Source organism: Charadrius vociferus, unplaced genomic scaffold (genome assembly GCF_000708025.1).
Source record: "Charadrius vociferus isolate BGI_N301 unplaced genomic scaffold, ASM70802v2 scaffold187, whole genome shotgun sequence".
Taxonomy (NCBI): Eukaryota; Metazoa; Chordata; class Aves; order Charadriiformes; family Charadriidae; genus Charadrius; species Charadrius vociferus.
In genome coordinates this window covers 2,098,688-2,125,822 of record NW_009649180.1, presented here as the reverse complement: position 1 = coordinate 2,125,822, position 27,135 = coordinate 2,098,688, and the positions used below count along the sequence as shown (strand labels likewise).

Here is a 27,135-nt window from a genome sequence, read left to right as displayed (position 1 = left end):
AAAGAAAAATCTGTTTGCTCTGAGACAGTTTAATGCATACTGACTACCAGAGGCAGAACTTCCATTGGCTCTGTTACAGGGGTAATTTACACTTTAACAAGGTATTGTGACAAGGTGGTAATTATATTTTTATCACGTCATTATGACATTACCACCTGGAAAGCCATAGCTGATTAATTAGTGGCATATATTAAATTTATAACCCTAGAACTCCAAAGTTATCATACCTAAGTGGTATAATTATGTTGAACTGTGGTGTGGCACTGAATTGGAGGTGAAGATGCCGAGTATCCACCTATTGCAATAGGTTTAACGAGTGCCAGTAGAGGGCAGGGAGCTGCAGAGAAGGAAACGTTTTTTTTAAAAAAGAAATACTAAGGAAGAGGGTGAAGTCATTGAAATCTTGAAACCAAATCTAGTCAGATGGCAAATTGCAAGGCTCTTACATATGTGTGTTTTTTAAAAAGATGTAATTTGAGAGCACTTTGATTTACACTCGTTCCTGCTTTTTATTTCACAGCTTTATTTTAGTTATTTCGCGTGCATTTTGGTTTTTACAATGCAACAATTTCTGTTGAACTTCGGGAAGCTTGGACTGGCCATTCTGGAGGCTACATCACCTCTCTGCAACTAACAGGAAGCACTGGCTTTGGCAGGATGAGGTTTTCTTAGTCTTGTCCAGGTGTTTATGTTGTTCCTCCTGATTTACTTTTCTTCTCTTGCCCTTAATATTAGGAGATAAAGAAAAGAAATTAGGCTGGAATTAATTAATGAAAATTTCCACAACAGATAGCTTCATCAAATGTGTTCCTGTATCCCTATGCAGTAAATACAGACAGAATTATAAACCCAATCTATTTTTTATCCAAATTATTGTGCTGAAGGTCAGAGCTCCAGTTTTGAATTGTTTTGACTTTCATTGTTTTCTGTGCTTTTCAAAGTCGTATTTGCAAGTAACTCACGTTTTATTCTCCCCTTCCACTACAGAAAATGGAGTGACTACTTTCCCTGTGTTGGTGAGTGATCAGAGTGAAATTGTGGATACCAATGGAGCTGGAGATGCATTTGTTGGAGGTATTTCTTACTTCTTTCTCTTGTTTGGAGATTATCCTATTATTCTCTCTGTATAAAATCTACCATTTTTTCATTCAACTGTCCTTCAGAATGAGCTTCATTCTTTTAGAGCTTTTCTCTGCATCCTGAAGTTACGTGATTTAATTACGTTCTGATTTTCAAAGGGAAAGTGTGTTCTATTACTTTAAAAATAATATGTTATTATGCTGTACTCTGGTCGTTTTCATGAGATTAATTGTATCTGTCAGACTGTTGCATAAACAAGCTGCATCAAGTACTATATAGTGTACAGAAATCCCTCCTGGCTTAAATGTTAACACATTGTTGTTCTTTAAAACAGGTTGTAGTGAATATTAAACAGTATGTTAATAAGTGAGCATAATGTCTTCTGATCATGTCAATTTTGGTAGAACATCTGCTTCCAATACAATTATTTGGATATCAGAAAAGAACACAAAGGGTTAATTTGTTAAAACAAACCCAGAAAATATCTGGCATTGCTTAATATCCATTTGCAAACTTACTATTTTTTTTGGCACAAGCTCTAAGGAAAAAAGAGGATGTTTTGTCTATGCCTGTTTTAAAAAATGATTCAATATAAGCCAAAAACCAATCTAATCCAAAAGTTCTGTCATTCATTGTAACCTTCATACATGTAGTTCTGTGATGCACTATTGCATCCTGAAAGCTCTAATATCCAGTACGTAGTAGCTGTAAGGAGCTCCATTAGTCACTAATTTACTAGAAACATCACCAAAGAGACTTTATAAACAGAAATGCAGGGCTCAGTCTTGTAGCTATGAAGGGGATAACAAGCAGTGTGTTACCAAATTAAAGCTTCAGAATTGTATCCTGCTTTGAGAAAGAGAAAGCATTCAACGTAAGCTTAACCTTAAGCTTGTAATTCCATCCTTACTTAATGCATCGCTTAAACCAATGATAAATTTTCAGTATGTGCTTAAATCTGGCTGAAAATAGGAATGTTATTACTCATTGCTTTGGTGCTTTTGTGAATCAAAAAGGGCAAAAATAGAGGGAAACAGATTAGGTCATATTATTCATATACCTTTTAGTGCACGCTTGTCACTCTCTATTGTTCCTACATCACAAACAAGACTAAATTTGAACCAGTAAGTAACAGTGACTATAATGTAAATAAGATCTTCAAGTAAATAAGATCTTCAAGATCTTGTCCTTGTATACATGTGCTCTGTGTATCAGCTGTGCCAGTAAGCTGCTGTTCTTGTGAAAAAAAAGAGAAAAGATCTTGCCGATTTTGTTTTCAGATCCTGAAAATAAAATACTACTGGGTAGGGCCCAGGTGGGCAATATGGTAGACACCAACCAAGCTTTGCCTCAGCAAGAAACAGCTTTTCACGTGTCTGCCATATTTATCTCAGGTTGCATTTATTCTCAGCTCTTCAAAGTTTAGGCATTTTGAACTCAGGACCTTTTTTTTTTTTTATTCTTTTTAAATAATCCTACTTGTGTTCTTTCCTACTTTAGCTGCAGGAAGACTATTGCAACTACATAATCAGGCTTTAAGAACTGCCTGGTCTCTCATAACCCTTCTTCTTTAAATTATATCCTTTTCCCTGGTAGTGCTATAGCTGCTCTTTTTCTGTAGAAGGGCTAAAGCATTGACTTTAGTAATTATTAAGAACATCCTGAATGTAAAGGCTGATATAAGTCACATCAGACTCTGTTCCAAACTGCTACCTTCCACCAGCAGTGGAAGGAGTTCAGGCACATCCTGTCAGGCTGGTCTTGGACCAGGTGTGAGATTCCTTTCTCCAAGAGGAAAAGTGATGTGGAAAATGCTAAACTCCATTGGGAAGGAAGGAAAGAAAATAGGTCTTCGAAGAGATCAAATCCCCTTTGTCATTCTAAATCTGTTGAGATTATGTGTCTGGGTACAGCAAGCTTCAATGGATTTGGGATAATCTTAATAAAGGTCCTGTATCACTGTTTATGGACATATATTATTTTCCTCAGTTCCCCCACAAATAGCACTGAGGCATCAGATGCTTTTTGTACGGAGCACAAGTGCAATGCGGTCCAGTGGTAGCATGGTATTGTACAGTTCTCCCTCAACACCAGGGAAAGCAATGACCACAGCTGTTTGTCCCTCTGTAATGGACGTTGGCTCAGCAGTTGCAAATCTGTCTGAAATCTCATTGCGGTTAGACACTTACCTGAGTATTGGTATGTGAGCTTAGGTTCTTGTTGAGCCATATTTCTCTCTGCTATGACTCACAAAGCAACAGGAGCTTTAGCATATCCATGGTTCTTCCATTAGCTTCCGAGATACCTTAGTTCTCTGTCACTCCATAAATAATAAATTGGTCATTTATTCTCCTCAGAGAACAGATTTTCCTGAGTTTAGTCCAGATGGGAGATTTGGGACTCATAACAGCCTAGATGCACAGCTGATTCCAGTCTTACATACTGTGGTCGTCTTCTTCATGGAGTCATTTCATTTTCCTTCCCATATGTAGGAAATAGGATACTGGACTGGATAGGCTTTGATTTGGTCTGTGTTTCATTTGGGGGAAATGTCTGTATTTTATCTATATCACACTTTTCATGTGTTTTCAAAGTACATATTTGCAACAGGAAAAGTTTTTTATTGTCTCCTTACCAGCAAGCCCTACGCAGTGGTGTTGGTAATACTACGCGACATATGTATCTTCTGTTGATCCTAGCATTGAGCCAGATGCAGTGTTATTGTCCTGACAGAATTTTTATAATGGGAAGGTTATATTCTCTTCAGTTTTTTTCTAACTTCTTTCTTTGATTGAGGTTTTTATGAAGTTGTTACTGCCTAGACAACAGTACATATAATATTTTGATTTTAGTGTCGTCGTAGTAAAATCTTTCAAAATTCATCCCTTAACTCAAAAATGCACACCATGTTATAATATACTCTCCTGGAAACGTAGTTCCTTTATTCAAACAACAGAGAACAAGAGTCCCATGGCAAAGCTTCCCATACTTCTCTGGGACTGGTATATTAGCATGACCAAACAGTGGTTTTGTTGGAGCAAATGTCTTGGCTGAGAGGGGAATGTGGGTTATAATGAGAACTAACCCCATCAAGCAGATTTATTTTACATTAGGAGGTCAGGTTTGTTAGACTTAGTCATGTTTTGAAAGGTCTTTCACAGAGGCACTCTCTTCCAGAGGTATAACTCACAGATTGTAAGGAAATTCCTTCTCGATAATTATGCCAACTTGGCAAATCACTCCTCATGTGTTTCTCCATGTGAAAGTGGAAAAGAAGAAATCTGTTGGGTTGGGTTTTTTTCTAGAACCTGTCCAACTACTGAAGGTCCTGAAACCTTAAAGTCATGAAAAAGTTTAAAGAGACAAAGTTTCTGGGCACTTGTACCTCTGTGAGTTGATTCATGAGTTCAGCATTTCTGAACATAAAGCCGCTGGCCTCCGAGGAGAACTAGCTCACTCCAACAGCTAGCAACAAGAAATAAACTGCATTCTTCAGTTGAAATGTGTTTTTATTAAGTTGGCACCAGGAATCTCTCTGAATTTCTTGCCTCTTAGTGCAGGCATCAAGTCATCTGCCACTCAGGCTGGTGCAACGCGTGAGTGAGAAACTGAGCTTTAAAATTGCTGCAAGTATCTTTATGCTAAAAACACTTCTCAAAACAATACTAACCGAATTCTGCCTGTATTGCTGTCCAGCAACACTTCTACCTTTTAGAAGTTTAAGCGATAATGACTTACTTTGTAGCATCTCAGCACCTCACGTGGATTTTAGGGGTACCACAGATTTTTGGTTATAAATCCCTGAAATACCCATAAATTAAAGTTGCGATTACACCTCCAAGTTCTGATGACATTGACAAATCACTTGAGCTTTGCTGCCATGGCTTATGTCACAAGACTCCTCTTAATGGAATCGCAGCCTTCATTTGTAGAGTTTGGGGAACATTCTATTACTCGTTAAACTAACATTTATTTATTTATTACTAGTCAGCCCCAGTTTGAACCTTTGCAATAATGATAATCAAAGCTTATTTAATGGCAATAAACAGATTGAAATATGGACAGCTTTACCATCTTTGCTTTCCTTTATGTCATCCTGCTGTCTTTAGCCAGGGTAGGTCTGCCTTCTGTTCGGACTCCCCTGTGTCATTGTCACCGTAACTAATGAAAACAACAAGCATCTATTCTGATAGTTAACTCCATTGGTCCCTGCAAAATCTCTTCCCTAGAATCTGTCTACTCAGTGGAACTGGGCAGAGAGTTCATAATAAATGAATAGGAGAAGGTGTGAAATCAATGTTTCTTCAGGTTTTGTCAATATAAATATATTGATTTAGTAATCTACTATGATTTAGTCATATGCTGCATGAAAAGTACTAGAGTATGAAATGTAACCACACATCATTTTAAAGTAGTGATGAAGCAGTGACAGGATGATCACAGCAAGGGTATATTACTTATCACCATGCTATAAAGATGTTATACCATTCTCAAGGCAAAGAAATCCTGAGATAGATGGAGCTCTTCATTAAGCATTGTATGGTGTCAAATACGAGCTGATAGCAATTTGCCTCTGTCAGTATTAAAGCTGAGGTCAACAGCTCAAACCACCTGTCAATTTAAAAATCCCATTGGCAGCTTTCACGTACCGCGGAATCTCATAAAGCTGTTAGTTATAGTTTGAAAGCAACATTCAGGGGGCTTTTTGGTGCACATGCTCACAGAATAAGCGGTTCTCTCTCTCTTGTGAAACCTAGTGTGAATCTTATGAGATGGGCAACTACCGTCTCAGCTATCAGAGAACTGCTCTGATAGAAGACAGGGACAGCAACAAAACAGGAATTGTCACCATTTATATGTGTCCTTACATAAGTGTCCCTCATGGCATCCCTATCTTTTCTTTAGAGACCACAGGGCTTAATGGGGATACTTCCCTCTTGTTTCTGTTGCGAAACTGGCTCAGTAAAGCCATTCCCTCATCCTTAATATAGAGGTTAATTCTAAACATCATTTTTTCATCTTAATCTAAATGCCTCTACAAATTAGATAAAGACCTTGGACTCCTAAGACTGCCTAAAGGTCATCACATTGTTCAAATTTTAGCCTGTTTTCATGAGGTAAATGCAGATTATTTTCTATAGAGTGACATCCAGCTTTGATTTCAGAGCTAAGTAATATTTGGTATATACTTCTGCATTGTTGAAATGTTAAAATACTATCCTTAATGTGAAACATTCTTTGAATATATTATACACACATATGTATATAAAAACACAGCACAAGAACTATAAATACAGGTTTGCAAAGAACCCATAGTGCACAGAATAATGGCTCATCATTACTCCTCAACTATTGAAAGTTTGATTCAGAAACCTTTTTTAAAAAAAAGTCTGGTTCTGTTTTCCGAACACACTAGTAGAACTTTGGAATACCTTGACTGATGCCAGTGAATTTAAACAAGTATACTGCTGATAAAAATGGAAACGGCATTCAATCCAGTATAATAATTCTTCTGTTGTTGTTCTGCAGAATCCATCATTTATGGAAGGAATCCAAGAATCTTTAAAATTAAAAATCATCTGATCTGAGCTGGCCCTGCTTTAAACCAAGGGCTGGAGCAAGTGACCTCCAGAGGTCCCTTCTGACCTAAAGTGTGCTATGGTCCTATGAGTTCTAATCCTATAGGAATTAGGTTCCCAGGTGACATTTTCTGCTTCTCTGAAAATCCAGCCTCAGTCATCCTCAGCGGGCGGTGTTGGTGGCTATAGAGTAGAAGCTGACTGATTTAAAAAATGAAACTTAGACAATGGGAATTCCATCTTCTCTCAATAACTCTGATATGGGGCAAAGATGGTCTGTATTCATGACTTTGTCTAATAGGTCCCTTATGTATTTCATGTGAAGGAACTGTGTGGATGGAGGCATGTGCACGTGTGAGAAATGAAATAAGTTCTTACGGATAGTTGCTATATGGCTATACCAGGAGTGCTAAACATGCCAAAAAGATCTGATAATGCCTTCAGCAGAGACAGGTGATTTGAATGGCTTGTCAGAATACTAAATTATGAGTGGGCTTGTGAAAAAAGAAAGTTGAAAAAGCAAGTTCCTTAATGGATTTATAGGTCTCTTTAAGATTGTGGAAGAATCTGTTTTCACTAAAAACATTGTAGAGAAATGAAATATTCCTGTTATTTGTTGTATTTTCATCTCTGTATGAATCTCTGTTGTAAAAGCTGCCCTCCCTCCAGTACTTGCCACCCCTAAAACATTCTAGATTTGTTGAAATAGGAGTTCCAGGAACTAGGAGCGGTTCTTTACTGAACAGCAGGAGTGTAGTATCAGAAGCTACTTAATCCACTTACAGTGGTCCTTAATTTGTATAAGGTTTTTATACTTGTTTAAGATACCTTGGGAAGTCGTCATCATTTTTTAATCACATTTGATAGAGAGAAATACAGTGGATAAAATATCACTGCTGTGAAGTACTGCCTTCTGATAACAGCAGAGCTCTGAGATGCAATTTTATTTGCCAGCTGGGAGTGAGGGCTATTTTTTTGGTGATATCAATTAAATATGTATGTGCATGTAACTTGTTATTGCTGATTTTTGCTACAAAATTTATCTTCACAAGCAAAGAGGCAAGGGGATACTACTTTGAATTATTCTGTCTTTTCTTTGAAGTAAAGATAAACGTTATAACAGAAATCAGCACTCTCTTAGTCTTCATTTATACAACATGGGTGGCTAATTGCCTCTGAGCAATCCTGTTGTTACTGAGATCATGGCTGATGAGATATGAAGCTTTGAAATAAAAATACCTTCTTAATGTCATCAGCATTTTGACTGACAGCCTTTTTTGCCCATCTTTAATACTCCTGTTTTATAAACAGCATACATGAGTATCATAGCTGAGCTGCAGATAGGGCATCCGTCTTTGCTTGCTGGGGGATAACTTGTCAACATCTTCATGACTTACGCCCGAGTGTTCTGATGGCATTCTTAACTCTTTCAGATAAACATCCCATTTAAGCCTAGGCTATTAGATGGCCACCTTATCTCTGTAACTGACCTTCTACAAACTAGAAAATTACCAGATTATATGTTCCTAGTTGATTTTTCTCAGTCTCAGCTAGAGGCGCATCATTATTCTGATCGATAGTGTAGCCAGTCGCTAGTAATTTCAACATTAGTACTGGCACAATTTAGAGATTTGCCACAGTTTGAATTGCAGCTACTTAAACAAAAACATAAAAATAGATATCACTCAGGAGGAACATGAAAAATTTCGTTGTTTTTTTTTTTTTTTTAATTCCCTACTTCACTTTTTACCATTTTCCATTCAAAATTATTTCTTTGGAAATAATACACTCTTCTGTGCTAGCATTATACTTAAAACTGGTAGCAAGTGTCGTCCAAGTATAATTTAATTGTGATCCAGCCTGGTTTCATTGCTTTCTTTTAATTGCTACCCTTCTTTTGGTTTCTAACTGTTCATCTTACTTTTATTACATATGTATTTTTTATTAAAATGTAGTAACTTAAATATGGTAATTCACATATAAAATTTAAAGGCTATGCAGAAAAAATACATAGTAGAATTAATGCAAGGCAAAATATTAGTATAGTTGCTGTCATTTTTTAAGTAACATGTAGAAGTGAGACATCCATTTAAAAGGATCAGTGTACGGAACTAAAAACCGTCAGAAGTTTCTAATTAGACTGAAGCAGGACCTGATCCTTCTAGCTGCTGTGTCTCTCTTCCCATCAGTGACACCGTCAGTGTTAAGGAAGCCTCAGTACACAGCAAGAGGATTAATATTTTGCAAATTTGGGGTTTAAAAGGCCTAATTTACCTCGCCATAAATTCAGTGACATTCTGGACAGACTTTGTGAGAAATAAACGTCTAATAGGTTGCGTACATTTTAAAAAACAAACCTACTGTGTTAAAAATAGATTTTCAAAACCAATTACAAAGTTCCAGTTTTTGCTGTAATAGCTACGGGACAATTACAAATTGACTTAACGCCTCAAAGCAAATCATCGCCATTTAAAACACTTTGTCATGCCTACTATCCCTATCCTCATAACATTTCATTTTATGTTAATGTGTCATGTGTTAGAAAATCATGTAATGATAAAGAAAATGTTCATGTGGAAGGTTAGAAATTACTTTAATGAGTTATTATTACCTTGCTCGCAGACTGTTGGTAATATTTTTGTGTTATTTTAATGTATTCTGAGTAGAGACAGAGGCACTAGTCAGATTGGATCATCAAGAACATTCCCCTGGGAATCAGGGCAGGATGTAGTCCCCTAAGAAACGATGTGTCACATTAAGCTGATAGTACAGCATTCGCAGGAGGTACAGCACCACACAATGAAATATAAAAATACATTGAAATATGTTATCTATTTCACATCTAATATGACTTGGTGTGGTGCTATGTAGATTGACACGATGACCACGAAGATACTTCTCAGGCAGAGGTATTAACTAGCAGGATCCTCACTCACTTCTCTATTATGTGATAGGGTAGTAACGTCTCCTGTAATTTGTTCGCTTCCCCCACACTGAAGTGGGGGCATACTTGAGGTGGGAAGATGGCAAGGGTGCAATAAAAAAAAGAAATAAAAGCAAAAACATGGTTCCCAAGTGAAAGCAGTGGTAGTGGCAGTGCTTGTAGGTTGGTTTGATGCTGATCTCCATCTCTGCTTCAAGGGATGTTACTGTTATTGGTGATCAGTGAATGATTAGTATCAATCCAGGACTATAACAGATATTTAAACAGGCAAAAGATATTAACTGCCACTGTATTAGAATAGAAGCATTGTGAATATAGCGCTAGGGTAGGCTATTTCTGCCCACAAAAGTCAAGAAATCCGTCGGCTGTCTAGCTACTGTATTCCCACTTCCTCAGGTGTCGCTTTCTGATTCTCTTTGCATACCGCTGCCTCGTTGTGTGGAAGTGTACCTGCAAACCAAACCTCACTGAGAGATGGCCGCTCTGCAAACACAACTTCCAATCTCCTGCCTTTTATGCATGTTAATCTCAGCTATGAAGTTATATTCGTGTAGCCTTTTTTGTACTTGAATATATGACAGAAGCATTATGCTTCCAAACAATGTGAAAAAACTGCATAGAGGATAGTAGACAGTTTTCCATTTTGTTATGCTTAGAACTTCATTATTTCTACATTAAATCAGTGAAATTCTCTTCCTCTTATCCCAAGCAATAGGTGTAATAATCTGCACCATTTAAGGTCGATAAAACAGGTCTGTTTTGAGGCTCAGAGAATTTCCTCAGGTGCTAATAAAAGAAAGCATATTTCATTCTGCTGTCTGAAAAATGGCTAAGGAGAATTTTAGCTTTTGAAGAACATTTCTAGGAAACTTTCTAGGAAATGTTTGTAGGAAAAACAAAGAGAAACATCAGCCTGGAAAGTAGTTTTTTTCAGATAGTTAGAGAAGATGCTTCCAATAAAAATACCTGTATTTGCTTTGGCATATACAGCGCCTTGAATATTCCTTGTAAGCTTGGAGGTTGTTTTTCTTAATCAAATGTTTTCCCCTGATCCTGGTTGTTGGAAACAAACCCAAAGCCACCAAATTCTGATCCAAAAGGGAGTTTCCCAAAGTTCATCATGTGGACTTAAAAATGAAAAATAGGACCAAACCATCAGAAGTTGTAACTTCATTATCAGTTTCCTCCATCTCATCTTTCTTGGAGCATATTGTAGGCTGAAATGCTTCTTTGCTGGGATAATAAGATGCACTGGGGAGTTTAACAGAGGTGATATGCAACAGGTTATAAATAAGAGTCCACTGAGGATGATTAATTTGGAGGGTGTCAGAGTATAAACCACTTAAGCTTGGAGCTGTTCCCCCTCAAAGGGTGGCCAGCAGTCAGGCAAGGCATAGGCGGGCACAGGGCAGGGATAGGAAACTCCCATCAGTCTTAGCAGGCTTCAAATCAGCATTGAACTTTTCTCCATCCATTGCACAGCCTTCGGGACCAAAGCGCTATAGAGTTACAAACACCCTTCCTACTTGCACAAAGACATCAAAGAAACAAGACTGCTAATTTTCCTTAGAGAGAGTCTCTGGTGGGCGCAAGCATCTATACAGGCCTTGGGAGGTTTGACAACACCTTATTCTCCCAGCCGCAGTGAGCTGGCCCAGCAGGTCCAAACCGTGGTAATCATACATGCAATGCAATAAAATTGTTCAGCCTCGAGTAACTGATTTCTAATGGAATAACAGGGATGTAGTGGAGGTTTACTTCGTTTTTTTTATTGTAACATTTTTGCAGGAATCTTTCATTAACTTTTTCCACATGTAATGGTTTAAAGCATTAGGCTCTGAACTCTTTTTTGCTTTGTGTATTCAACACCTCCTCTCCATTCCAGGAAAAGGCTGCTAAACTGAAAACACTCCTTTCACTTATTCATAGTTGTCTAGTAAACGTGAAGTTGTATTATTCGCATGAGTCCATAAATGACTATAACCTCAGACTAGGGAAGACGTACACCTATCTGAGTGATCCTTACAGAAAGACAGCGCATTCAAAATGTAAATATAAAGAGAACAAGAGGGACAGGGACAGCAATACCAGTACTAGCTGCTTTTCTTGAAAATATGCTTGATTTAGTGTTCATGCTGGTGATTAAAAAATAAGAAGTTTGTGTAAGGGGGTTGTACCTAGACAGTGAAATGCATTTAGCATGTGACCATTTTATAAATAAAGCAACTACAGACTTCCGAAACATTTTATTCATGATCTCGTGGTCTTGTCATTCTCTGGAAGTAAAAATATTGACATTTACCAGGCTGTTTGTTCCAGCTTTCTGATCTCCTGCAGTTTATTTTTATAACAACCTTATCGATGAGCCTCTTACTCAGCTCTCTAGGTTTAACTGAGTTGAGTCGATTTGTTACCACAGCTTCAAGTAGCTGTTACAGAACAAGCGAGACATCCTAATAAAGCTGTAAACGTGTTTACTCAAACATGGTATTGATTTTACTTGGAGAGGGAGAAGCTAGTGCTTAGCATGGTGTCAGGGAGGATGAATTTAACTGCAGTTTTTCATTGTCATCTGTCATGGTTGTGAAACACTAAGTGAAGCCACAAGAGGATAATTAGAATTGCCAGAAATTTAGCCCCTAAAATCAGTTAACCACTTGGGATTTTTGTAGTTTAATTAGTTTTTATTAAAACTTTCCTCCAGTGGTATAGGCAGGAAGGCTTTTCCAATGTTCTTTTCAGTGAGGGTGAGATTTCAAGGTTGCCACTTGTTAGATATACATCTTAAAGGACTGTTTTTCTGAAAGGGTTGGTAACCTTTTTTCTCTCACTTGTAATTAGCCTGCCACTACAGTTCTGTAGAAGCACAAAGCCATCTCATTTTAAAAGAGAGGGAAAAACTCGTGTTTACTGTGTGCACTTGTTTGTACGTGTATACGTTTGTAGTAAGTAACATGTGCACATGTGGAATAATTCTTACACTGTATTTTGAGAGAGAAAGAACTAAGGCGTGTGAAGGTTGAAAGAAGTATAGTGTATTTGAAGATGCTTACGTTTAATTTGTCTTATATACTGTAAGTCTAATGTGTCAGACCACAGCGCCAAAATACATGAAAACAGAAGCCAAATCCCACCCTTAATCAAAAACGTTTCCATTTAGAATAGCCAACATTCGGTTTGATAGCAATGGGCAAGGCCTCTGGCTTACCACAGTTCTTGGCTGTAATATCCACCATCTGCCACAAAATTAAAGAAGGAGAAACCTCAGCATGTTGACGTACGGTCGTTCAGTGACTATATTGCAGAATCATCTGATGCCAACATCTTTTACAAAATCTAGGTTGGCTGGTTGGCTCTCGGCACCGGCGTTGCTAACCACCTGATTACAACTGACCAGACTCGTGCTACCACATTAACCCCCTCCAGCAACGCTAAAAGACACCAAAAAAAGCCTCAGTCGTATCAGCTACGAGGCTTTAAGCTGCTAGGGTAATGTTTCTTGAAAACTGCATCTTCCCACACTGCTGGCCTGGAAAGCTGGTGGGATCACATAAAAATAGACGAGCCTTCGAGCAACTGTGATCAATGCTGTATACAAACGAGAGTGGAAAAAAGGTGCTTGCAACTGTCCCCCGTAGTGGAATAACACCATTTTTAAAAAGGCAGTTCATAAATTGAGCTGTAGAAACTTTAAATACAAAAAAAGAGAGGAGGCAGCTTAGCTGTTCATGATCCATTCTGTGGCTGGGACAATTTTGCTGGCAAATGGCCTGGCTAACATGGCATATTAGATGCTTCAGAGTTCAGCTGGAAGAGGAGGATTGTCTGGGTACATCACATAGCGAAAAGATTTTGAAGGGCTCTGACTCAGGGTCAGCTTGTAATTGTTTATAATTAATGCATTTGGTAATTGCTTTTTTTTTTCTTTTCTCTCTTGCATTTAAAAAAATACATTAATTTTGCCTTGGGCATTTTATAAAGGTTGGAAGTGTGAGAGAGACTGCAGAAAGACGAGTAGTGGGGGAGCTGGGTGTCGGAGTCTATAAACGGATTTCCAGCCAGCATTAGTAATTAACAGTCATTAAAATTAATTGTCAAGTGTACAATTTGAAATGAAACATTTGGCTTCAATATGAGCTGTTTTTAAGTGTTGTTAAACCATTACTGAAGCAGACCAGAACTGTTTTAAAATCTCCGCTATTGGACTCCCACATTCCTATCCAACTGCACTAGCACTAGGCATTCATTCAGAATCACCACAAAATTTTCAAAGAAATCACTGATTTCAGTGAAATTGCCTCTGAAATGTCTATTCTGCCGGCCGCGAGAAAATGCACTTGGTTCTCCTTTAATGATTTTTAAGTGCTACTCAGCTCTTAGAAGTAACAAAGTAAAGACAACACCTTTTGTGTCAGTGGGTGGACTGTCTTGCTGTGTCTTTTCAGACTTATATTGGCATCCCCAAAGAGATTTGAGCTGGTTTCAGTGAGGGCCTTGGTTTGGGTCTGGATTTTGAGGCTCAAGCACCACTTCTGGCACTTGGCTTACAGAACTTTTCATTTGGTGGTGAGCACAAAAAGGAAGAAAGCAACTTGACTTTTGCATGCCTCGTTCTGTTTGCAGACCTAACCATTACCAACATTGTCTTTGAGCGTATGTTCATAAGGAAGCTGGAGATAATAAAGATTAACTCTCAATTACATCAGGCACACTTTTCAGAGCAAAGTGATTCCAGCGATGCTTTTCTCTCCTGAGCAGAAAAGAAATAATTATGGGCCAAAAATAGCTATTGATGTGTTATAACCACTTCTATCATCTGGGAATGCGAATACATTTTGTACCGCTCTAAGGTTTAAAGCAGCTTTTGAAGCAAAGCTGTCTTTGCTTTCTAGGAAGATGCTGAATAAGTGGGATGAATTGAACACAGTTCCACGTAAGTTCTTATCAGCACTAGGTACAAGGTGGTTACTTGGCTGTCCATACCTGTGAGGGACAAAAGGCATCCCAGTCTGCTCTGAAAGCTTACCAAGGTGGCTAATTACAGCAAGGTGGCCTACTAGACATTCTGCAACTGACACTTTGCATGCCAGGGCAGGAGGCAGAACAGTGGGAAAGCCTTGGATTTGGTTCTTGCCTTTGTGTTCTAGTGTGAAGAGAGTGGTACGCCTTGCATGTCACACCGTCTGCAGCTTCAGCGGTGTAGAATAGCTGCAATGAGAAGATGGTAGATGATGTTGCCTGAAATTGTTTTGGTAAAATATTTGAAGTGAGGTTGTCTCATGTAGTCAAAATCTACTACTGCTTTCTGCACTCCATTCCAATGATAGTCAGGAGCTAGTTCAGGCCATGGCCGAAGTTAAGATAGTTGCTGAGCTACTAGTATGTGCTGGGATGATCTGGTTCTGTGATCCCAGGCCCGTGATACAGGATCAGAGTTCAATCCTGCCCTTTCCATCTGTGAAATCGTGGGAGGAGTGCGAAGTAAGTCTGAAGCCGTGTTCACTTATCTTCTTGCATTTCCAGACATGGCACCTTAGAGAGATTACAGCTTTCAACTGCTTATCATCTTCCCTCCGCCGCCCTGCTCGCTGGTGGAGCTGTGTGAGTGCTCACTAACCCACTTCAGTTTAAATCAGCTGGGTTAGCAAAGATCTACTGTTCAACAGCTTACTGCTTAAACTCATCTGGCTCATTTTGACGGAGTATCAGGTTATGCAAGCAGCAAAGAAGGATGGTGAAAAACAGATGGGGCAGTAACTTCTTCAGCTGGAATTTGAAGATCTGAATCCATGCCTTGAGAGTATGACTCATGGCTTTGCATCACACTACCTTATACACTGGAGGAGGCAAACTCTGAATTATATTCTGATCATGTTGCTTTTTACTGCATTAACTAAAAAAAACATTCTGCAGCTAAGGCAGCCAACCTGATAGAGCTCTTTGTTTCTCTGCTCAAACAACAGTGCTTTCTGGTGTTCCCTCGGGGTCTGCTTTGCCAACTGCCTAGTCTTAGTGTGTGATGTAGTTCTGTGTTTGTGATATGTGTGTTTGTATTGTCATTCGATGCGATATTGTGTCAGATACTGCTATTCTTATTTCATCTATGAAACACATACCTTTTAAGAGAAACTCAACAGATGGGAATGGTTTGAGGGCAAACTCCCCACTGCAGTTTCTACATATCTCATATATGACAGCTGTACTTAATGTCATTTCTCCGCCACTCTGAAATCAGAGAGATCTCTTATTTCTATCCTCAAGTAGAACAGGATGTTGTTTCACCTGATTCTGCTTTCACTTAGATCAGAATAAATGAGAAGTAGCTTCACAGAAGACAAAAGATACGTACTAGCTTGAAACTACAGTGAGTCTGGGAGGTGATGACAGTCTCAGTCTAGTTGGTATTGAAAAATAATTCATGTTTTATGGTCCTTCACTCCTCGGATTTTCTCATCTTCATATATGTTTGATGCCTGGGTCATAAACATAGAGGACAGTTGTTCTTTCTTGTATAAACCCCTCTCTGAATTCATGCTCCGCACAAAACCTAGCCTCGTGTTTGCCTTTGGAGGCTTGCCCAGTGCATCTTCGTTACTTACTGAGTCAGAAATGGACTGTCTTAACAGCCTCATTTTACATACGGTTACAACTTGCTCTCAAGTTTTAACCACCCAGAAGCACACTGGCAAGCTCCTGCCTCCCAGGCAGTTTCAATTTAATGATTGACATTCTCCATGTATCCAAGAAAGTTTCTCCTAAGAATGCATGTTAATTTAATGGAGAGCAGACCATTTTTGTCTTGTTATTCAGAAACGGTCTGATTTCTGCCAGGCATGCTGTTTGAATTTCTCAACTGTTACCCAACTATTACAGCTGGACCATCCTGCCACAGTTGTGTCGTCTGTCATCCCCTAACTGCCATCAGTGGCAGCACTCACAGCACAGTTTCTTCCTGTTCCAGATTCTCATCTTTGTATACTGAAAAATCCTGTCTTCTCCACTTGTGCTTATGGACTTAACTTCTGTTGGTGAAGCAGTCACTTTTTCCCAGCTAGTGTCAGTCAATATCTGTGAAATTCCAGCTAACATGTAGCTCTCTAGAAAAGTTTTGATGTCAGAAATGTACAAGTTTTCTCCTAGTTGTCAACAAAAAGCCTACTTTCTGTGGCCTCCCTATTCCAATGAAAAGTATTTGCTTTATAGATGTAGTTGTTTCAAACTCTTCTCCCATTCGGTGCACTTCAGAGAGAGCTATACCTCAACTAGGCTTCTCTTCACTATCAGTAATGACTGAGAAGCCAAGATTTCCTTGATAGTTAATGAAAATAGGGTCTTTTGCTCACCAGTATTATCCTTCCTTAATGTGACCTTATTTTTGATGTTTTACATGATTTTTAATCTTCAAGGAGCAGACATTATTGCATAGGATACAATTTTTTTATCATCTACTAAAAATATGCTCTAATGTGCCCCAAAAGGAAATATTTAGAAAAGGAGCACAGGTTAAACAAGAGCATCACAATCTAATATAGATTCTTTGTTCCAATAGTAACCAAGCTGAACAGAGAAAGTGTGTTTGAAAGCAAGCTAGCAAAACGTATCATCTTTGAATCAAAATTCGTAATATGTCAGAAATTGGTACCTATGAGCTACGTAGTACTGATGAGAGATGTGGTTTCAAGACTAGGTTTGTACTGTCAAGGTCCAAGACCTGTCAGAGCATGACACAGGAACTTGAAATGGTGGATGAAAGCTGTAAAAAGAACGTGTTTCAGCTTGCTCAAATTGTGATTTTCCTGAGCAAGCCTCACTTTCCTTCTGTGATTGGATGAGGGAGAGAGATACATCTGAAACATATTAAAAACAGGATAAAAGTGAATAAAATATTACCTCTAGAATGACAGAGTGGAGTTTTAAATTATAAGATACTAAGTTTACTTTTCACATCTTGAAAACTTTTTCCAAATTTGAAATACGTGTTTCACCTCTGCCATAAGTTCTGTCGTGCTTTCGATCACAATAGTTTCAACGAAGACAAAATGTTTCAGAAGCAAGGGGCCCAATCCATAAAATTTCTGGTGCCACTTGGACTTTACTTTTCCAAGTACCTGTAAATAATCTCCTTTTTAGGACTCTGCTTATATTAATTTAAAGAGGTGCTCTGATTTTCAAAACAGTCAGCTCCCAGTGATTTCTGGGTTTCTGAGCCATGCATGCTCGGGCTTTGTTTGCTACAGCAGTTAACCACGTGCCCTGGTTCTGCGAAGTGCCTGGCTCTCCACATCGGTATCGGAACATGCTAAGAGGTACCCACTGTTTCTGAAGTCTTAGGTTAACTTCCCCACTATCAAGGGCAACAGACGTCCTCTAATTTTCCTCATCAGGTAAAAGTTTCTCACCTTCTTTTCACTGTGAACACCTGTAAGTGTGAATATAGACAACATTTATTTGTTTGTTATGTGCCTTTCTCCTTTTTTTTTGGGAAAAGCTCGCAGAGTGACAGTTGTGTGGGGCTGTGGCTGTAGCCAGTATGAACAGAAGGAGCTCTCTTCAGCAGGGAAAACTGCTTCTTTGTTTTTAAAATGGTATTTGAGGAATCAGAGGCTCTCTCTGGAAAAGAAGAGAGCAGGAATTCTAGTAAAATAATTTTGAGGGCACTAATAAAGATCAGTCTTGATAATCTTTAATCTACTTGAAAATACCAAATGGAGACTTCAGGTAGAAATAACAGCAGCAGCACTCCAACGCGGCAGGTCGCTCAAGCGCAATACGAAATTTAAAGTAGCCAGGCTACCCGTGTACATAGAGTTAGGGCAGTATTTCAGTGCTTTGCCCTGTGGCAAACTGATAACACTCAAAACCCGAGTCTAACCATCTTCTTCCTTCTCTTTCTCTCCCACTTTGTTCCATAGGCTTTCTCTCACAGCTCGTCTATGACCGGCCAGTGACCGAGTGCATCCGGGCTGGACATTACGCAGCCAGCGTAATTATCAAGCGTTCAGGTTGCACCTTCCCAGAGAAGCCTGACTTCCACTGATACTGGTGAATTGGAGGGATCAAGTGTAACTCCCATGTTGCCATGGGATTGCTGCCTACATTTTTTCTCCTTCCCTTTCCTCACCTTTCCAATTACCTGCATCAACGCTTCTGTACTTCTGTTCATTGTATTCTAAACAAAATATATATTTCTATGGTGTTTTCCTTTTCATACCACTACAGTGTCTCAGTAGTCTTAACTTTTGGAAACAGTGCTAAGTGAAGCTTATTCTCTCATCCATCAGGAAAAATTGTTCTATTGACACAGTTTATAAGGAAGTCCCATGTAAATGACACTGCTGATTAACACCATTAAAATACTTGTGTTATCTAGTTTGTATCCACTGTGGCCAAATCCTACTCAACTTGTGCAAAATGAACAGACCTGACTTTATTTGTCACTTAACATTATAAACTGGGAATCGTTCTTTCTATATAGTGGAGTCACACTAGTGTAAAGAGTGGTGTAAATGTCCCAAGAATTTCCTTACATGTTTGAGTGTACAAGATCTGGCCATCAGATCCAGCCCAGCTGCCATGACAGTGAGTAACTATTTTGTCAGTAAATTAAGGACCTGATCCAAAGCTGATGTCACACAGTCAGTCGTCTTGCACTGATGCCAGTAGTTTTGGGTCTGGCACTGTGTGAGAGCAGGGTCTGGCCACTCTATGTGCAGTCCCATTCATCTGTCAGGTGAGGTAGCAGATAGGTACTTTCAGTGATTTCAGGGCAGATGCATGAGTTGATGATGAGCATAAACATACAGATAGATCCTATCTCCTCCATGTGAGCTTTCTAGAGGCTGTATTTAATTAAGGTACACATAGTGACAATGAGGTACAGAAATATTTATGCAGGATATATTGACAGGATATGCCAAACGGAATCTCTGAAACGCACATTTTTAAACTTTTAATTTACTTTGGATAATTAAGCAATATGGTGGATTTTGTTTGTATTTACAGTATTCAAAGAGGTGATCTGACACTGCATTCATTACTTTGCTATGTAATTTGATACTGATAAATAAAAAATTGTCATACAGTTACTCTTGGTTTTGTACTGCTGTGTGTCCGGCTCTCCTCCACACAGAGGGAGACAGGGGAACAGGAAGTGGGTGCTTAACCCACAGTACACGTTAGATCTCAACATTTTATATGGGACTTTCAGTGTCCAGGTGGGTGTTCAAGGGTGATCTCAGCAGTAAGGAAGGCAACGGACATCAGTTTGGTGTTTGTACCACAGAAGAGAAGAAAAATTAATGCCTAGGGTTCATCAAAGAATGTTAAGTCAGTGTGGGCTTCACATTTTACTGCATAGCATGGAACAAGGGGCGCACAGAGATTGGATGTTGTTATTACAGTTTGTGTATTGAAAAGAGCATGGGGAGAAATCAAGGCTGTGATCCCGATTCCCTTATTTGGCCCAGTATCCAGTCTGATACATTGGAGAACAGGATCTGTCATCTTAGATATCACCTGGTGGGATCCCTGCAAGTACATCAAGGAGCTTCAGCCACTTCTGAAAATCCTGATGGGGCCGTGGAACTCAACTCCACCATCACAAGCACAGATCACTGCATTGTAAGTACAGTCTGTTCTTCAAGGACTCGGGTGCACAGTTTCGATATGAAAAAGGTTGCATGTACAGGCCTTGTCTATCTGTGGACCTACTCGTGAACAGCTTTGTGCAAACAAGACTTGTCTGGTTTCTTCACAGTGCTACTCTCAAAAGAGCTTCAGACTTCACATTTCTCATGTTCTAGCATAGGAGAGAGGATGAGGAATGAATATATCGGAGTGAAAATGGAACTGTAAACAAAACCGAAAGAGGCTACAGTGTGCACTGTCTTCAGGCTTTATGGGTTGATTAGAAGAATGTTATTTTTTACATCTCATGATTAACTTTTAGTTCTTTAACTTGATGTATCCGTGTGATATATTTTAATCAAGAAAAGCTGACAGGCCAAGGAAGGATGTGTTGCAATCCCTGCATTTAATGTATGGTCACATGTGCCACATCATGCTTACTGCATGAATTTGGCTGTCAGTAAGGAAAAACGCAATGGTCTAGTGGTTAAATTTGCCCTTCCCTTTGCTCTGCATCCATGACACTCTCCATTCCTTTTGAAACAACTTTGTCAATGTCCTGGCCAGATTATAATGGCCCATTTAAAGCTGAATATAAATATGTAAACATTCTTTACCATACCAATGAAACTACCAGACTTATTAACTACTGTCAAGACTAACTACTGTAAAGGAAGGGAGGATATGTAAAGGAAGGTAGTCATAACATGGGGGAGGTCGTTGGTTCATTCATTCGTTTGTTCTTTCTTTCGGCTATTTCTTGCTTTCAGTTCAGGATGCAAGAGAGTCAAGTCAGAGGTTCTGTTCTGAGCTTTTCCGCTGACATGCTTGGTGAGCTGGGGCTCCTGACATTTGGCTCTGAGCATCAGCTACAAAGCATAATTTGAAGCCAGTGGGAGCAGCTGAGGAATAAACCACTACTCAATTCATGGGAGGGCATCAGAGTCTGACCTGCTCTATTTAGTCATTCATTATTTCTCCAATATCTGTCAATGGATATTCTTGGATGATATATGGATACTTAGAAACGTATTGCCAAATCATGCTATATAATTGGAATTTGTGCTGTCAAATTGCCTGATGATTTCATTCTGGATTCTTTTCAGGATCTGTATTTCTTTCCTGCTTCTCACCGATGAAGGGGGTTTTAATCCTTAATATTCTGTCTCACAAATATTGGTCCTGCACCATCTTATTCCACACAGAGGCATGTTAGAAAACTGGGCTTCCTGAAAAGCATCGTTGAAAGAGTTGTCTGCCAGTGACATGTGCCACTGTCTCAAATCCCAGATGGGATAACTGAAGTGAGTCTGTCACTGAGCTTGAGCCATCATTCAAACCCCGAGTTCTTACCTGGGATGCTCTCAGGAAAACAAATATTGGAAATCTATTGCCCACTAGCCACCAGCCAAAGCCGATCACCCTCACTCAGATAAAACTCTTCCCTTTTGCTGGAAATAAGACTGCATCTCCTGTGCCCAACATCGTGCTTTTTAGGCTTCTTTTACTACCCTGTAAGTGGGTAGCAATGCTGCCGAGATCAAGAGGCAAGGAAACAGGCCCAGTATTCAGAAAGCCACATGCTAAAGACCTGAGAAGAATTAAGAGCTGGGAAGCAGGAAATAAAGGTTGCAAGTGATCCCCTTTGTTACTTCGGGCAGATCACTTACCTCTCTCAATCTCTTTCTCTCTGTAAAGAAGATGGTAAACTCGAGAGGGGAAGGTGGTAAGAATTCAAGTAGGGCAGTATCAGCCACATCTGCCTGTACTCACTGCTGGCCTTTGATTATTTGAATTTTCCCTTTTGCACATGAACTAATTTAAAACTACTTGTTTACCCTTAAAAATAGTGCTAGCTGTTACTACTTGTTTGAGGGTTAAGGCAGGGAAGGCAAAGGCGGGGAAAGGAAAGCAAAAAAGCTTTCCTTGTAAAATGAAGTAAAATATGCTACATGAAAATGACAATAGAAATGCACAGTGTTTTAAGATGACAAGGCTGGGAACAATCTTTAATTTAAAGGGTCTTATTCACAGTTTTCATAAAGAAGTGTTAATTAAAAGTGTGATGACATGTTTGGGATTTAAAGGAAATCTTCTGCAAAGGATTTATAGCAATCACAGCTCCAGAGCATTAGGATTACAGATCCTTGTGCTGTTCCTTTTCAGCGATCATGTGATTGGCCTGCTGTTAAATATAGCTCCCATTTAGTGAATTGAGACACGCATGGGAAAGGTAGGGAGAGTTTCCCTTTAACCAGCGGGATTTCAGAGGTGTTGGAGATTATACAATTCATTAGTTTTTACATAAGATCAAAGGGAGAGAGGAAGTCTTAATTTGGGCACCAACTGCTGCCGTCTGAAAGTCTTGCAGATTAAATGAGAAGAGAACATGTGTGGTGCTAACTGCTTGTATTAGAGCATGAGCCTATTGTTTTATATCTCACTAACTCATTGTTCTCTTCCCGGAGATAATTCTCACACTTAAGACCTTGGGAGATAGTTATGTCTATTGTGAATAGTTCAGCAACCAACTGGCTCAGAGGTTATTGCCTAAGCATCTTTCCCTTGGTCTAATCCCCTGCAAGGTTTTTTTCTGAGCGGTGTTGTTAATCTAAAATGACTGCTAACTGACTCCTGTGTCAAACATTATTCATTATGTGCTTTAAATGCTTCCTGCAGAGGCCAAAATAAATTCTGCTTTTTAAAAGCGGACCACAAGGAGTGCCTACGTAGGATATTTCCTAAAAGATTAGACTCAAAATGGCAGTTAAGATGATGAGGGGAGAAAACTGTGCTCAAGACAAAGCTTCGCCATTTAACCAGGGACACACAAAATGGACAAACCTCAGTTCCCAAAACCCACTTTTCACACAGAATTATGTATAACCTGTTCCTGTGAGAAAGACCACGCACCCTTGCAGGGCAGGAGAAATACTTTTATAGAGACATGGAATAAGTGACCTTATCAGAAAACGAAGGCCAAATAAACAAAATTTTTAAAAGCAGTAAATCTTTTGCGTCTTGGGGTTTTTTTCAGGTGTCACTGGTGTTGGCATAAAGCAAGAGGGGGTTTTTGTGTCGATGGCACTGACAGGCCTTGCATGCGTAATGATAGTATGGGAAGAGAGACAGCCAGATAGATTTGAATAGCAATAAGGTGGGTTTTCTTCCAGTGTGAAAAGAGCATGGGATTCATGTGTACTGAGATGAAGTATAGCCTTGCTGCACAGTGCAAATATTTAATGCTGTTCTGACTATCCCTTGGTTATTGGAGTGTGACAGTTAATAGCCGTCAGCTGCCAAACCCAGTGAACAGTTTGGTTCCCTAAAAGGAAAATGAAAAGTTAAAGAATGAAGCCAAGTCAGACTACAATCCCGCAAATCATAAATGTGCTATAGCTTAGCAGGCAGATCATCTCCAAAGTTCAGAGCCACGTCGACCTGAGCTGCTTCCCAAATGAGAGAAGGATTGAGGCCGTCTGTCTGCTAGTCCTGGCTTTGCCAGGTGCTCAGAGGCAAGCTTTGGCTGGGCTTTCTGCCTCCCGAGGCCCTCTTACTCCCCAGGGGTGGTTGTAAAGGAGATTGAGTAAAGGCTGGAATGAAGCAAAGCAAAGCATTATCATTATTCTGGATCAAATATCTCAAGTCAGTGGTGCAGCGTAAATGCACAGAAAAATGGAAGAGCTCCTAAACTGAGTGCAAGAGAAATCGTGTGCTTGGAAGGCCTCCAGGCCTATGGTGCCATGGAGATGGTAACAGTGGTGTAAAATATTGCCCTAAAAGAAGCATTACTGTTGAATAATAACAGCATATGAGAGAATATTTCAAGAAATAGATTCAGCTTGAAAATCACCTCTCGTTCTACATATTATTTTTGTTATTCATGCTAGAAGTAACACTTCACTATACTTGAAAATTGCTCTGTTTTGAACGTACCTACTTTTTGGGTCCTTGGGAATAGTCACATTCCCTCCTCCCCTATTTGCTGGCTGTTCTTATGCGAGGGTAAGGACCAAATGTAAGCGATTAGACGGCCATGCTGTCCAGGCTCCCTGTGTAGCCCCTGGAGAGGGTGCCTCCAGGGGACAGGTTAGGGCAGGGAGCTGAGCAACTGCTCCTAAAGTGCTCTGCAGGCACGTCTGCTGGCTCTAGAGAGAAGGCAGGATGGGACCCACCTACTCGGGGGCTGTTTTACCCATCTAAAGCGGGAATAGAGAGGGGGACTGCTCTGCCCCGGCCTTTTCCCTTTGTTGGTATGCACTTTTCACAGAAAGGCAAGAGGAAGGAAAATAAATAAGAAACAGGTGAATGAAGCAGCGAAATGTACAACCATCAGCAAAATGACTCACGTTTAAATTACCTTGATCGCAGTTCCTTAAAATTATTTGGATTGCAAATTAATGATGATTCTTCTAATCCTCCTCTTCATATTAGTACTTGTGGTAGATATTGCACAAAACCCCATTGCTCACCTGCTGTTTGGGCAGCGCTTCCTACTCAACCTTTTGTTTCCATAGCATTTCTCTCTCTCCTGAAGCATTTCCCCACAAACACACCTCCTGTCCCAGTTAGCTTCATAAAAAGAGTAGGTTTGGAATTTTTTAAGGGGTGAGGCAGTAGCCAATCGCAATAGGTTCTCCCAAAAATTAGATCATTGTTATATCTGTGGATCAGCGAATTACAAATTAAATCATTGATCTAACTTTGAGATACGTTTTCAGGGATATCATCAGTTGGTGGGACTACTAATGGCACTGAAATAACTTGCAGTATTTCCAAGGTTCTTCTATCAACCTATCACATGGAGAGACCTATTTTAGTCTGGCCTGTCCTAAAGCATAGCCAGCTGCTGTGGCTGTCTTGCAGGGTAAGGACAAAGCGCTTTTCTGTTCATCTCCCAAGGTCAGCACAATAACAAACACATTTTATGTCTGATAGTGAAAAGCATTTATCAGTGCAACTTTTGCATTCCATAAATGGCCACAGATTTCACAAGATGAACGCCCTGGATTTGGGGAAGGTTGTGCTCCAGATACATGGTAATTCGTATGTATCATGAATACATACATGATACATTTAATTGCCTAAAATTGGCAGTAAAACAGCCTCTTGGGGCTTGATGTTTATTATGCACCACAGTGTTTCAGGACAAAGCAAGAAACAAGATTTTGGCACATAACCTGGCAAATTCAGCTTGGGAAAGGAAGAAATTAATTTGAAATTACTTGTAATAATATGCTTACTGTAGAAATTTATGCCAGCTCAGAAGTTAGCCCTGCTACCCCCCCTGCCAGCAGCAGCAGCAGCTTAAATTGGGCCATGGGGGTCTCACAGAGTAGGAAGGTATTTGAGTCTCCCTGAGGCTCAAAGTTCTGCCCTGAAAAGAAACCTCACGTATTGTTGTCTCAAAGAAAAAAGATAAACTGTCGTGTGCTTGGGTATTCACTTGCACAATATCAGCTACAGCTTTGCAGTTTGGGTTTCCACGCAGAAGTACTGTGTCATCCTTTGCATGACGCATCTACACAGCTCTGCCTGACACAGTGTTTGCTTGTCCCTCTTGATCCTGCCTATAAAATTGCAAGTAGCATGTTTTATTTATCCTAGCCTTGTTCCTTTTTCCTAATGACCTCATTTTTCTAAAAGAGATGAAGATGGGGTGGTGATGGGGAGGACATCTTTTCTGTGTTGTAGTTCATACCTTCTGAGACAATCAGCTTCCCTGAATACTCACTCGCTTTTTGCTGAACTGATGATGGAAGAACTACTCCGTGCTAAAAAGGCCAGTGAGATTTCTAATGATCCATTGTTGCTTATGCCTCTTCCCAAGTTTCATGCTGTAGTGAGAAATCAACTCTGTTGAACCAGCAGGCAGCCCTACCAAAGGACTAGCCTCTCTGCTTTAATTGGCTCTAATTCTTGTTCTTTAATGTTCCTTGGATGTATCCTGCCCGTGTACTAGCCCATCTTGATGCTGTAGTATCAAATGGGATCAGAGTGCAGGGCATTTGGCATTGCAGCCTCATATTGCAGCTGGATAAAGTTGAGGGGTACACAGAGCCGCAGGGATCATGAGAGGTTTGGTTTACTTCCCCTCCAAACACTACTGGCAAAAAGAAAACAGACATAAATGCCTGTTGCACAGATCTCTTGCCTCTCCACTCTGCTCATTTAGCTCTGCTTAATGATTCTTTTTGGCTGCCTCTTCCCTTCCAAACCATAGCTGTGAATATGCATCTTTAAAAGTAAAGCACCATAGAAGTGGGCCTTCATACAGGACTCTCGCCGGCTGCCACTCCTGCTGACAAAAAAGATTGCAAGAAGCAAGAATTTGAATAAAGGACAAACGTCACATATGCTGTGTGCTATGGAGGACAAATGCTGAATACAAAATATGTTTAATTGCTGAGTTAATTATCTCACTAAAGTCTAAATGTTGTTTTTCAGCACTCCCCCCCCCCACTCAGTTGTTTACTTTTATCAGTTAGAAAATAAAAAATCAATGTCATGAAAAACATAATTATATTCCTACTAATCTGGAGTGTTTTCTCATTTGAGTACTGCAGTCTGATGCGTTTTATCACTTTCCATCAGATTATAGCAGTGGAAATTGCCAGTTAAAAGCTATGGCTTTAGAGCAAAAAAGGGGAAGAAGAAAACCCACCCCAAAGCCATGTGCCTTGCCAATCAAATCTTATTCCTAATGACAAAGCTTCTGCGGTTTCCTTTCTGACAATACATGAATAGCTAGTGAATAATTGGTTCAACAGGAGCTTCATTAAAGTCCAAGAGAGAACGCAGGATCTTTCATGTGAATAATTTGGAATGATTGGTAAAGATGAGGCATTATTATAGGATTGCCTTCTGCTCCACAGTCAGAAATGTGCAGCCTCTTCCTTGCTGAAG

At 39.6% G+C, this 27,135-nt stretch overlaps 1 protein-coding gene across 1 annotated transcript in view; it reads left to right on the top strand.

Moving 5' to 3' along the window:
* ADK (adenosine kinase) overlaps positions 1-19,686 on the top strand; it is a gene marked incomplete at its 5' end in the record, with an annotated part of 215,792 nt that extends 196,106 nt beyond the window's left edge. The window contains 2 exons of the mRNA XM_009888664.1: positions 988-1,074; positions 18,516-19,686. Of these exons, the coding sequence (XP_009886966.1) occupies positions 988-1,074; positions 18,516-18,640 (212 nt within the window). The remainder of the gene's footprint in view (positions 1-987; positions 1,075-18,515) is intronic.
* Positions 19,687-27,135: the final 7,449 nt, after the last annotated feature.